Here is a 13,404-nt window from a genome sequence, read left to right as displayed (position 1 = left end):
GGTGGGTCCCTTGGGGCCGCCCCTTTTCGAGCGGCAGCGTGGTGGCCAACTCTCGAAACGTCGTCGTCCGCAGCGGTTTCGCGGCCCCTCCCGGCGGTCGTTGGGGACGTGTGAGGGCACAGGTGCAGCGCTAAAGGAAACCCTCCACTAACAGTGCAGGCGAGGCAAGCTGCGGGAACAATGGCGCGCTGCCGCTTCATCCACCGTGCCAAGCCGGCGGCGGTGGCGCGGAGTTTTTCCAGGCGCACGTGCAAAGGCGGCTTCGCGCCGCCTTCCGACAAAGGGAAACACCGTAGTAAGGGAGGCGCGGGGACACAAGCACCGCCACTGCCTCTCCTTCTCGAGAAGGGCAAAAACCGAAGCAAACAATGACGAGAACGCACGCGCGCGCGTGCGGTCGAACTGGGCAGGACAAAAGCCGGCAGCCGCGCGCCAGAGCGCAATTCCACGCGGTGGTTGTTCTTTTCGCAGGTGTCGTTGCTCCTCCTTGCAAGGAACGCGCTGCGTCTTCTTCCCGGCGGGGACCACGGCTGCTCCGACGATGGATGACAAAGGAGAGCGGATGGACAAAAAAGGAGGAATCGGCGCACCTCCCTAATCCCCGGGAAAAACAGTTCACCCTTCTCCCTCTCCCGCCAAAAGCCCCTTTTAAGTTTTCTCCCCCTGTCTTCTCCTGGTCGATTCATTCTTGCCGTATCGGCGGGCACAAGACGACAACGAGCACAGGTCTTTCCCACGGCCACGTGCGACTGCGGATAGTCGTGTAGTAGCTCGACAGTGTGCAGGTGCGTTTCGAAACCAAGGGGAGGCACGAGTCCGATCGGAACTTAAGCCTAATAGTTTCGGGGCGCTAAGCCTAAAGATCGGGCTACGACGGCTCCAGAAGGGCAGCCGCTTGCGAGCAAGAGACAACGCCAGCGGCGTAGACGCTTGCTCATGGTGTCCTGCGGCGTAGCGACGGTACTGTGCGCAGCCGCGGTGGCGGCGGCTGTGGCCGTTGCCGTTACAGCGGCCTCGACTGTAGCTCCCGGCATGACGACGACGTTGGCGCCGGCGTTTGTAGCGAACGTTACGGAGGGGCCTCCGCTCGAGGACTTCGACCGCAGGGCGAGAGAGACTTCGACGAGGCGTGGGAGTTCTTCCAGGACTGGTGGCGGCGCCACTTCCTCTTCGAGAAAGCTGGTAAGTAGGCGAAACTTGGCCTTGCTTCACGGCTGAAGGCGTCTTTAGCGATTCGCGGTTTTAGCCGCCTCTTTCGTGTGACGCAATGTGATCTCACCCCGTTGCGACGAGCTGGAAGTTCTCGGTAGTTCTATGTCGATAACACCAGCGAATGGATTGAACTTTATCGCTTAGAAAGGTGGAGGTATCGCGGATAGCCAAAAAGTGAAAGTAGCTGATTGTGTGGACTGTTCTTTTAGAGAAGTTGACACCGACAATGTGCCCTGTTAGGCCGCGAAGGGCGGCCTTACAAACCACATGTGTAACCCATCAACAGTGTTCTATAATTCAGTCGCAGATTGTGTATATTTTTTTTCATTGCTTATACTGCCCACCAGCGGCATACCTTTGCTGAAACTAACTAGGGCATAGGCCGAAAATAGAGGTGCCAAAAAATAAGGTCCTGATGTTGCTGTAACTGAACAAGAGACGCTCATTAATTTGAAATCAATAAACGTAACGGCAACAAAGCCGAATAAAGATGACAGGGAAACGTAGTAATGGTAGTCCTGTCATTCTGGGCAAGCAGGTGTCGTTAAAGTAAAGAACATGTTCGCATAAGGTCTTGAACACTTTTCGGGTCTGGAATGCGCTTTCTTTAAAGCAGCCCCAGAGTTCAAAAAACATTTCTTGCTCAAGGAGCTGCTGAGAATGTGTTACAGTAAGGTTCTAAATCGTAAGGTAACATTGATATTTGTGCACGTACTTTCAAAATTTCTAATATCGCCGAAGATTTTTGCCCTCGACAAGTATACGTAATGGGTGTTCCCGTTGTAATGTACTTTGGTAGGCAAAGCGAAGCGGATTTTTGCAGAGCTGTTTTAATAGCCGAGACATCTGTGTGTACTTCGGGGAAAACGAAGTCAAGTATGGTTAGAAAAAGGGAACACATCGAAAGCCAATCAAAATATTTAATTAGAGACAATTTGGCAACAGCTACGAGAAGTACACTTGAAGCAGACAAGACGAGCGCTGACTCAAAACTAGTTCAATCGTTGAATGCTACTAGTTAAGCGTTCATTGCATGACACGATAAAACTAAAGGTTTTCCCGCTCGATTTGATCCAATCGCCATACAATTTATTCCAGGCGCCAACTAAGTTAATCCAAGCGCCATCTAATTTATGCCAAACACCATCTAATTTAATCGAGGTGCCAGCGAATTTAATCCAAGTGGCAACCAATTTAATCCGGTCGCCAACCAAATTAATCTATCTGTCTGAAGGTCCTTCAGGAGTGTCTTGTGCGAAATTAGGCGCAGCTTTGCGGACTTTGTTGCGCGAGTTGGGGTGGAACCGTGGTGTTTCTTGATCCAATATGTGCAAGATATCTTATGCTCACAGCTTAGTGGACAACTACTAACACCAGCAGACCATGAGAGCGATCTTGTTTGATCCGTTGGTGTCGCGTGCTGAGCGTCTGCGAGATCGGCAGACCTATCGTCTGCTCACGTATTGTTACGCCGGCAGACTTGCCAACGTATTATTTCGCGAGTAGCCGATAGTTCTGGCGCGAGCAGACGATATTATAATATGGAAATAATTCTTTACACTGCAGAAACGCATTCATTGATTGAAAATCGGAACGCAAAGGGCAGTTAAACGTGTTTTTATCAAAGGAACTTCCGAAGGAATTGTAACGCGCGGAGCAGACGATACTTTTGACGTGAGCTCACAGTACGCGGCACCAGCGAATAAAAAAAGACCGCTGTCTTGGTCTCTGCATGTCAGTAAATGTCCATTAAGCTGTGCGGATAAGATATTTTGCACAAAACGAATCAAGAAACACCCCGTTTCCACCACAACACGCATAACAAAGTCCGCAAAGCTGCGCCTCTAACAACTGGAATAATTTCGTTGGCGACCAGAATAAACTGGTTGGAACTCAGATTAAATTAGATGGCTTTTGGATTACATTAGATGACGCTTGGATTAAATTACATGGCACCTGAAATAAATTGTGTGGCGATTGGATTAAACTGAGCGGGAAAACCTGTTGTTGTCAGCCAGCGCTCGTCTTGGTAACTAGCCTCCTGGCTATCGGTCCAAATAGTCTGTAAACCTTTTTCCTGTCTTGTGATAATAAAGCTCTTGATTGATTGATTGATTGATTGATTGATTGATTGATTGATTGATTGATTGATTGATTGATTGATTGATTGATTGATTGATTGATTGATTGATTGATTGATTGATTGTCTGCTTCATTTGTACCATTGCGCTGCTGCCAAGATGTCACTGTACCGAATTCCCAGCTCACTACTATTTTACGGTTTAATTAGTCAACTATGTTGTCCAAGTGAGGTTTTATTCGGCTATTTACGATAACAAGCAAATCGGGGAGGACCAATTGTCATTGGGCTGACATTTGCACTAATAACAAGGTAATCTTCCCGTGCATACATGCAAAGTGGCTACATTGACAACTCCCATGCGTCGTGCACAGTGACAAAAAATAGCACGCGTAATTAAAAATTTCGTCAGAAAAGCCCCTACCTGCCGCGTAATTGGATACCACGACAGGATAGTATTTTACGTTTCGAAACTTTGTGGGACGTTACGTAAATATTTCGATGTGGTAGTCAGTGCTTTCTATAGAAGATCGTGTTCAACCTCGCACGTGGTACCGCGAGTGTTAAGAAACGAACCCAATTTTTCTGTTCGCCATTATTGGACCAGATACCAGAAAGCAACAAATAATTTGCATGTCCCTGTTATTTTTGATGAGACGCGAGACTTGTTTACTGTAACTCTAAATTGTCACCTGAAACAAACGTTGAAAGCCCTTGGTTAGATTTTTTCGTTCATGTATTAACACAGAAAAAAGAAGCGTGAGTAATGCCTGAGACCATGAGCAATGCGATTTGTAATATTTTGCTGTGTTGTTTTATTGTTTGATACGTTTATCGCCTTCATTTTCTTGGCCGATTGCTGGACCATGTGTATCAAGGCTCTTTTTGGCTTTGTCAGGCCGGAACATTATTTACCCCTTCCGAGAATATAAGTTAAATATATTAATATTCCTATTGTTATTAATAATAATACGGAGCCATAAACCGATCCACGTGACAGCGCACACGACATCAAGAGCTGCACTAAACCAAACATTTGACGCAAACAACAGCAGCAAAAATTTAAATTCCAATTGATCCAATCGCAAGAGCGGTATCGTGAGCTAGTGCTTTCATTTTTACAGCTGAACGGTTGGAATTACGTAATTTGAATAGCCATTTTGCAGACTCTGACAAAAGCCCTTCAAAGAGAAAAAAATAAGCGGCTCAGGACATTTAGCCCATTGCGAGGCTTCGGTGAGAAATGTTTGTCAAAAGTAACGATCGTGTTGCGTTGGATAACCTTCGAAATAAGAAACGTGCGGAAAAAAGGCCAGCGAGTGGTTGTTAAAATCTACTTTACTGACATTTCACCCCTAAGCTTTTGCACTATAGAATCATTCGCTTACCGCCACCTAGTAACCGCGTTCGGTCACGTCTATTTACACAAGGACATTTTTCGTCGCTTTCACTCTTCAAGTGACATCTGTCAAGGGCGACCGCATTCTTGTTTGTTTAAAAAATAATTTTTAGTAGCTTTGAAATTACAGCAGCCCAGAAAATGGAGATCATTCCGACGCCCGTCTAAACTCAAAACGGGGAAGAATTACGGCAAGGGACGGGCCGTCCAGCTGCATGGCGGGTAAGCCGATGAACTTCTCCCGTTCCTGCTCCTCAAGACTTTCCTTATTCTGGCGGTGTCCAGCGCTGTTCGAGAGAAGCGCCTGCGAAATGGGCGAATGTAAAGTCGAAAACTGCGCAATGTGTAGTTAACCTCAGTTTGGGGCCATCGATAACAGGCACAAAGGATTTCCAGATCCTACGTTTGCGTTGGTATTACTCCTTGAAATCAATGCGTAATGGCGAGATTTCGTGGAAAAAACTGAAGTGCCGGCAATCATGCCGGATTCCAATGCCCCAAGAAGAATGACAAAAGAAAAAGTACTTTGCACTAAGGTGCAGTGCCCCGTCGAGTATGCCAACTATCGCGATCGCTGGCCCCCCCGTTCCACGAAATCCCACTATTACGCATTGATTTCAAGAAGTTCCAATGCAAGCGTAGGATCTGAAAACCATTTGTGCCCGTTATGGACGGCTCCAAGTCGAGGTCAACTACACATTGCGCAGTTTCAGAATCTACATATGGTCATTTCGCCGGCGCAGCGAGCGACAGCAACGCAGGGGCAGCGGTTTCGTGGCGAACGAGAAAGTTCAAGTATGCCGACGACATACGCGCACGAACCTTGCGAAACGTTTCCCGGGCCCAGTGCGGGACACTGCCGGTATTTGAGGAGTTGGGGGGGAGAGGAGGGGAAAAGTTGACTCGGCTCATCCCATATGCAGCTAGACGGCACGCCGCTCACCGTAATTCTTCCAAGTTTTGAATTGCAAAGTGGATCATTCGAGAATCTTCTTTGCCTCTCTTGCGCGAAAGGTACACACAGTCCGGGCATTCTTTGGATTTGTGGAGGTCACGCACAGCGAGCCTCGCTTTGGTGGGAGGCGGATCAAAAAGTTGACAAGGCTCTGCAGAGTTGTGAACGGCTTGACTCGGCTTGGTTTGGAGAGTTGCGAAAAAAAAAAATTAAAATTATTCGCTCAACAGTCCCACTTGTTAGGAAAGATGGCTTTTGTGGTGATAAATGCTGTGACTGCGGGGACGACGGATGGCACGTGGACGATTTATTATCAACCCGTAGTAAGCCACAAGCATTGGCGGATCCAGAGGGGCGGTCCGGATGTCCTAAACCCCCCTCCTCCCCCCCCCCTCCTTAATTTTTGAATGTATACTCCCAGAAAGATGTCTAGTTATGAAGATATCCGGAAGATGTCTAGGAAACGTCTAGTTGATGATTTTTTTCTGTTTTTTTTTTGTGTTTTGGCTTTACGAAATTGCGGTGGATAAAAAATGTTACAATCCTCGTCCTCCTTATTATCACCATCACTTATAGAAGCTGACCCCCTCCTCGGAACAAACGTGACCCACGCCTGGTTACAACTAAGGTTGTGTGAGGTTTTGTGAAAGGGGGATATTGCGGGTGCATCACCGTTGGCGAGTTTATGGTGACCTTCCTAGCGATAGTTGTCGACAGAGGCCGCACGTAGGGCTCTAGGGATTGCGATACTCGACAAGTTTCACTGACGGTGCGGATAAAGTGACCAGTGAAAGTTTTGCAGCATAACCAGAAGGTAGCGCGTGTACTGCGCTCTTCACGGTGCAATGGTCGGCGTACGAGTTCTTGTTCTCGCTGGGATGATAGCTGGATCAAGCGATTCCATCGGCCCAGCTTTCCTTTCTCCGTGCTATTTTGCCATTTGTTCGTCATTGCCGACAACTATACAGACCATGCGTAAGGGGGGAAAATGCCAGCCCCAGTAACAAGGACCAAGCCGTGCTTGTATGCAGGAACTGTATAACATTTAAACGAGCACCTTGTTAGCGGCGACTCGTGGAACATCTTGAAAAGACGCGTATCTTAGGCCTAAGCGTAGCGAGCGTCCGCGGACAAAACGCGAGGGCTATGTGGGGAGACCGTTAGAAATAAGCCGGACGCTAACAACGACGAAGAACAGCCGGATGGAAGCGTGGTTTCAGTGACTGCGTGCGTACCGCTATTCGTTTGCCAAGTTCACGAAACGGTTGTAAATTCCAGGGGTTTCGATTGCCGTGCAGAGGGCAGTGGCCCAGACTCACCTGCCGTCTACTGGCATGCGCTGACACTTTGCTTGTTAAGAGGGCGCTCGTAACAACTAAGCAGGCTCAAGGGCCGGCACATGACGTCGATGCATAGATTAATAGATCAGAAAATCTTGCAACTCTTGTAAGTACCTTTCACTGCAGCGCATCCGGGCGACTAGTGATTGCTACGAACGGCTCGAATTGGGCCAAGTTATTGCGCATCGCGCACCAAAAGCTAAACACAGAAATCGGTCATCCGCCGGGACATTATAAAGTGCCTCCTTGATGGTTTGCCTTGCGGGATGCCGCAATACAGATCCCTTTTTGGAGAGAGAGAGAGAGAGAGAGAGAGAGAGAGAGAGAGAGAGAGAGAGAGAGAGAGAGAGAGAGAGAGAGAGAGAGAGAGAGAGAGAGAGAGAGAGAGAGAGAGAGAGAGAGAGAGCTTTCATTAGAGCGGGAGGCTCTCGGTCAAGTAGGAGAAAGGGGTGTAAAGGGATTTGTAGTCTGGGATGTCTTCGGGTCCGTTGGAATCTCAGAATTGAGTCGGGTGGAAGATTTGGGACGGCATGATAAGTCTTGAGGGTTCAGAGTGAAGCGAAGAAAGGAGACTCACGGCTTCATAGCTGGTGCAAGACCGCTTCGAATAAAACAGTGTGCAGTAAAGGACCGGGTGGGGAGGGGGAAGTGTATGAAAGTCCATTTGTATGGGAAATTGGGAAGAGGTGTATGTTGGCGGCAATGCTGCACCCCATCACTTCCACACCCGCCGATTTTCAGCACCTAACCTGGCATTGTTCAGTTCGTCATAGGATGGCACTACGATATAGGAGACTCAGGAAATTGTCGTTGCGCAGGCGCTTGCACAACCTATCATTTCTTTTACTTCGATCGACTGCATCAGCCGTTCGTCCCTGTTCGTTCCATAAAAGGATGCATACTATTTCCTCTATATAGGCGGGAAGGGGGTGGGGGGTGGGGGAGCTGCTGGATAGTATTTGCAAAAGAGTCTAAGGATGAAAATTTCGGAACCTCGAGGGGCAGGGAAGAGACCTTTGCTTGTCAGTACAAAATTGCTATCAATATTTATGCTTCTGCTGCAAGCTGCACACTTACCCTACATAATTTCCATGTCTGCACTTACAAACAGGCATTTTCAACGCCCCCGAAGGGCATCGAAACAAAACTGTAAGAAAGCGATTGGAAGGGGATACAGAGTACGCCTATGGCATGCTCGAAGGATTCACTCTTAATTTCGCATTTCTTCCTTGTGTAGGTTTTTCTGTTTTTATTTATTTTAAAGGGCTTCTAAGATTTTTCTGCATTGACAGACTCTCTCTTTCTCTCTCTCTCTCTCTCTTGATTGGCGCCCCCCACAATTTTCTCTTAAAACGAAATCTTGCGAAAGCCACTGGCTTAAAAGGGCTGAGCCTGGTGACCGTTATATTTAAAGAAGGCGTTCACGTAAGGCGTTCACTTCAAACTAGCGTTTCCTTTTACTAGCGTTTCCTTTTCATTTCAGACTGGTTGATTAATTGTGAGGTTTAACGCACGGACGCTGCAGAAGCTAGCGTAGTGGAGGCTCCCGATTAATTTAACCACCTGGGGATCTTTAACTTGCACCGAAATCTCAAATACACGGGCTTTTTGGGTTTTCGACTTCGTCAGAAAGCATGAAAATTACTTATCACGGTTTACAGCCCAACTGATCGTAAATTCCAGAAATACAGCTTAACAAAAAGGCGAACAAAGACGGGCCTCGACACAATTAAGGTGAAAAACTTTATTTTAAAATAACAAAAAAATTAGTACTGCAATAAGGACGGGCGGCTACATTCGTACAAATTTTTCTGCGCGGGTGCTGTGGACGGATTTGCACAAGAAAGAGCCTGCGGTGCAATCAGTCGGCAGCGTTAGTCCGAGACAAAAAAGTAAATGTTACTTGCGGAGCCATGTTTAACAGAGTGACGGCTCATACACAAAGATAAACTCAAGTTTCTTCGTTCGGAGTTCCGTACGTGACACTACGACAGAGTTCAAATCTCCCGCCTAGACTGCTGCAACGAAGACAGGCCCCGTCTTTCTTCATTTGGGGATGCGGAGCAATACCGAGCACGTTGAACGCTAGGACGTGTAAGCAGGCACGGCCGTTCGTTTAATGAACGGCAGTGCAAATAGGAGAATAACACGACACACACACACACACACAAAAGGCGCCACGAGAGCGGAAAAAAAAAAAACACTTCTAAACAAAGCCTGTCCCTCGAGTTTTTTTCACGGCTGCCCGATTTCTTCCAAGAACCCAACTTTCAGCGTCCTTTCCAACTCAAGCTCAGTTTACTCGAGCCTTTCCCGGGCGAACGGTTTCATTATTACATTTTTTTTTTCTAGTGTCCCGTTGAAAGCTCACTGAAAAACAAGGCTTAAAAACACGCTCGACATGGTACTGTCTGCGGATCGTTCATCGAAGTGAACGCTACGCGCAGCGGGCGATTTTGTGTTCCCTCCGCGAACGCAATCAGGGGCTCAAATGCTATACCGTCGCTGCTTCCGCTACTGCAACCCGCGCCTTTCAATAGCACGAACTGAGAACGTAGCGCCGGCGGCCGGGCTGTTTGCTCGGAAAACAGGGATGCTGCTTCCCGAGTCGGTAACGCCTTTGGCACCACGCATGTCGATAAAAAGAACGGTGACGACGAGGAGAGAAGACGAAGAGGTGTCAGCTTGAGCAGCACCGAGCCCGCGGCGGCGGCGGCGGCGGCGACAATTGAGAGAGCGTTGGAGCAAGGCCGGCGCCAGGGTCCGATCGAAGATTGGATCGGCGTCAAGAGTTTCCCCGGCTTCGTGTTTCCGCTGCGCGTCTTCTTTGATTGCAGCCGACGCCCCCTTTTAACGCAGAAAGTCGCCGTTTCTTTTGTTCTCCTTATGATATGCAGAAAGGCGGAGGAGTCAACGAGGACAATTTTTTTTTAGAAACGCGACGGCGCTGTCGAGTCAAAGAGGCATGCATTTTCGTTTACTGACGAATGGGGCTAATGAACGTTGAACTTACGCAGTTCATGCCTTGTCGGGCCTTACGCGTGTACTTGACATCCGAGCCCAGCGTTAGTGCGCCACCTTCTTTAGAAAGCTGAAAGGAAACAGGAAGGAAAGAACCCACAAGTCGGCCTTTTGCCTGTGTTACTCCAACAGAGAATTTTCACAGTACTAAACGTTATTATCGCGTTACATTTTAACATACACCCGGGTCGTTTGAATAAAACGTTCTCAAACGTCAGGATGATCTTTCTTTAATGAAAGGTTTCAGATGTGCCAAATCTTGCTTGGTGAAGGCCTTGGTGAGACGGCTGCGATAAGAATTTGCGTGTTACTGTTTTTTTTTTGCACTTGGGGTCGTTTTGCGCATCTTAGCTTGGTTTTAGCTGCTATATATTTAAAAAGGGTATTAGCGCTGGCTTGTTGATATACACTGATATAAAAAAGAAACAGCGCTCGAACGGGAGAAGACTGTGTGACATGACTTGGCGCTTAAATATTAAGTTTAATTTTTTGTAGTTAGGGTGGTTTTGTATAGTTTATGTTGCTTTCGTCCGTGTATTGCGTCATGTTGCCGCTAAGAGACGCGATAACGCCTCCCCAAAAATACGCTTTCTTGCACACTCAGCAATCCCGGAAGTGAGAGGCTGGTTAGAGGAAGCTAGCGGGATTGTTACAATAAAAGCTACACTTCGCAAAGCAAGCTTTTAACACCTCAAAAACGAACTTAGCAAGAGGTTTTTCAGGAATTCATCAGGTTGGTGTAATTATTCATCAGAATGCTCTGCGAGTATAGAATATCTTTAATCTTCTTTTAAACCTAGTCGGAGTACCGCATAAACGTTGTAAATGTACGGAGAGCCGGTTTCCACATATAACATGGCAAAACACTCAGCAATTCCAGAGTAATTAGCCGTCGAAATTAATGGCTTGCCACAAAAATCGTGGACATGAAATGGGACTCGATAGAAGCAGCTACGTTCCTTTTTTTTCGGTATCATTGCAGCATGAGGAGAGTATGATGGAAAGTGTCTCTTTAGTTAAGTGCTTCTTTAACTTCTCGAAGCTGCAGCACAGCACAGAACGAAAGCGGATTCTACATTCCCCGCGGTTTTATTGTATAACCGCATTTGAATTCACTGCTCGCAAAATATTGTGAGGTTGAAATAAAATAAATATAGGAAGAAGAACAGGATAAAAAATGGCCGGTTACAAAGTCCACATGAATGTCTTTTTTTAGGATATGAATTGCCTTTACCACGGCCCAAAGAATCTTGAAATTAAATTAAAAAAAACTCTTTATTTCTTGTCTGAGCGAGAGGAGACCGGGACTAAAAGCACAAACGGCGGCCTTACGGAGGTTTTCAGCCTCCTACACACTGTGTCTGCGACGTATATCTCAGTACACTTGTCTTTGTATGTAATCCAACAGAGGTAATTGTTTTCATAAATAGGGGAATAAGAAAAAAAGGATAAAGCAACTAGGAAGAGAGTGAGAAATGAGGTGAGCAAAAAACAAAAACAAAACAACAACAACAAAAAATCACTGCACAAAAGTTGAGGGAACTCTGCGTCATCGAAAATAAAAAGAATGCATATTTGTGCACGTATACATATACACACACTTATACACAGTTCGACACAAAAAAACGCGCTCATATACTAACTGCAAGACAAATGACGGACAAATAAACAAAAAAGGCACGTCGAGAAGTACCTTTTTATAATCAGTGCAAGGGACAGCATGTTTTCTATTTAGCAAGGCGCGGTATAAAAAGCACACGAAAAAGGCTCATCAATCTCTACGTGATGCTGTAAATAGTAGGAGAACAAAACTCGTACAAAAGACTAAGCTGTTCAAGAAACCGCACGTTGTCAGTGAGCAATAATTGTTTGATTTGCTGTTTCAATGAATTTTCATCAACGCAAAACTTACAACTTTCACAATTTTGTTTAACGTTTCTGTCGAACGAAATATGAAAGTTTGTTTTCCCTAATTAGTCCTTGTCTCGGTGGGTGTCGGTGCTACGCCTAAGAAAATAGTGGTATATAGGGCTGAATATTGTATTTCAAGTTTTTGTGCATATTTTTCGTGGGCGTTTATAACACAGGCATGAGGAACCAAATGCTTAGGTCAGTTCAGATGTTTCGGGGATTGAAGCGAGTCCTCGCGGCATCAGAAACGGGAATCGGTAATCACACTCTCACGATTCTTCGCTGATAGGGAGGCATAACCCATGCTTTTTTTTTTTTTTTTTGCCTGAACCTGAATTTTTTCGTGCCGCACAGTATTATTCAGTTTTGCCTTCCCCCACATACGCCGGCAATTTTCATCGTACATCTACAAGCCTTTCAACGCCCAATTCTGTTTTACAACAGCTGTCAATTGATTCTATAGCAACCCGCAGCTGAACGCGATGAGAGGAAACCGATTTTATTATCACAACCTATATCGCGGTGGTTCAGTGGCTAAGGCGTTGTGCTGCTGAGCCCAAGGTGGGATCGATTCCAGCCCCCGAGGTTGCTTCTTTGATGGAGGCCAGAACCGAGAACGCCCGCAAATCTTGATTTCCACGCACGATAAAGATAAACAGCTAGTTTAAATTAATTTCTATCCTGCCACTACGGCCCTAATCATACTCTAGGCATAGCTTCTGCGCGTGCAACACGAAAAAAATTGACTTTTTTGTTATTGTTGCCACTAATTGTTAAAAATACATATTGGTAGTTTTCATTAAAAAGATGAAAAGAATAGAATATTTCAGAAAGACACGTCGTTGGACAACTTTGCTCATACATTTAAAAATTTAAACTATCTTTTAAAACTTTTTGGAAAAGTTGATTGATTGATTGATTGATTGATTGATTGATTGATTGATTGATTGATTGATTGATTGATTGATTGATTGAGTGAGTGAGTGAGTGAGTGAGTAACTGATTGAGTGATTGATTGATTAATTGATTGATTGTAGGGTTTAACCAGCCGACGCAACGCATGCGATGAGGCGCACCGTAGTGGAGGGCTCCGTATTAATTTTGACCACCTGGGGATCTTTAACGTGCGCCGAAATCTCGTGCACACGGGCGTTTCTTGCCTGTCGCCTCCATCAGAAAAGCGGCCGCCGCGGCCGGGAATCGAACCCGCGTCCTTGGGCTCAGCAGCCCAGCGCCTTAGCCATTGTGCCCCCGCAGCGGGTCTTTTCGGAGAAGTGAAGAAAATGTTAATTAAAAAAAACATTGAATATTCTCCGTCGTTGTGTTTTTTCTTGCTTTGATGAAAAAGCTGGTGCAACCTGGGTTAATCGTGTGGTATGGGCGCGCATATACACAAAGCCCCAACAACATACCTTTTATGACAAAAAAAAACAAACAAAACAAAAACGAAATGGGCGTACGGTTCGGTTGGAGCTTACAAAACAAG

The 13,404-nt window shown here is 46.3% G+C and overlaps 1 protein-coding gene across 1 annotated transcript in view; it reads left to right on the top strand.

Annotated features, from left to right (window-relative positions):
- The first annotated feature begins 355 nt into the window (after positions 1 to 355).
- The window catches only part of LOC144145841 (erythroferrone-like), a 54,098-nt gene continuing 41,049 nt past the window's right edge, over positions 356 to 13,404 (top strand). The window contains exon 1 of the mRNA XM_077677631.1: positions 356 to 1,182. Within this exon, the coding sequence (XP_077533757.1) occupies positions 937 to 1,182 (246 nt within the window). The 5' untranslated portion in view covers positions 356 to 936. The remainder of the gene's footprint in view (positions 1,183 to 13,404) is intronic.

The sequence above is a fragment of the Haemaphysalis longicornis genome, unplaced genomic scaffold, assembly GCF_048455015.1.
Source record: "Haemaphysalis longicornis isolate Haplotype H1 unplaced genomic scaffold, Haemaphysalis longicornis Haplotype H1 scaffold_7, whole genome shotgun sequence".
Classification (NCBI taxonomy): domain Eukaryota; kingdom Metazoa; phylum Arthropoda; class Arachnida; order Ixodida; family Ixodidae; genus Haemaphysalis; species Haemaphysalis longicornis.
Note: the sequence above shows the minus strand (reverse complement) of the source record. Positions and strands in the feature narration are given on the sequence as shown.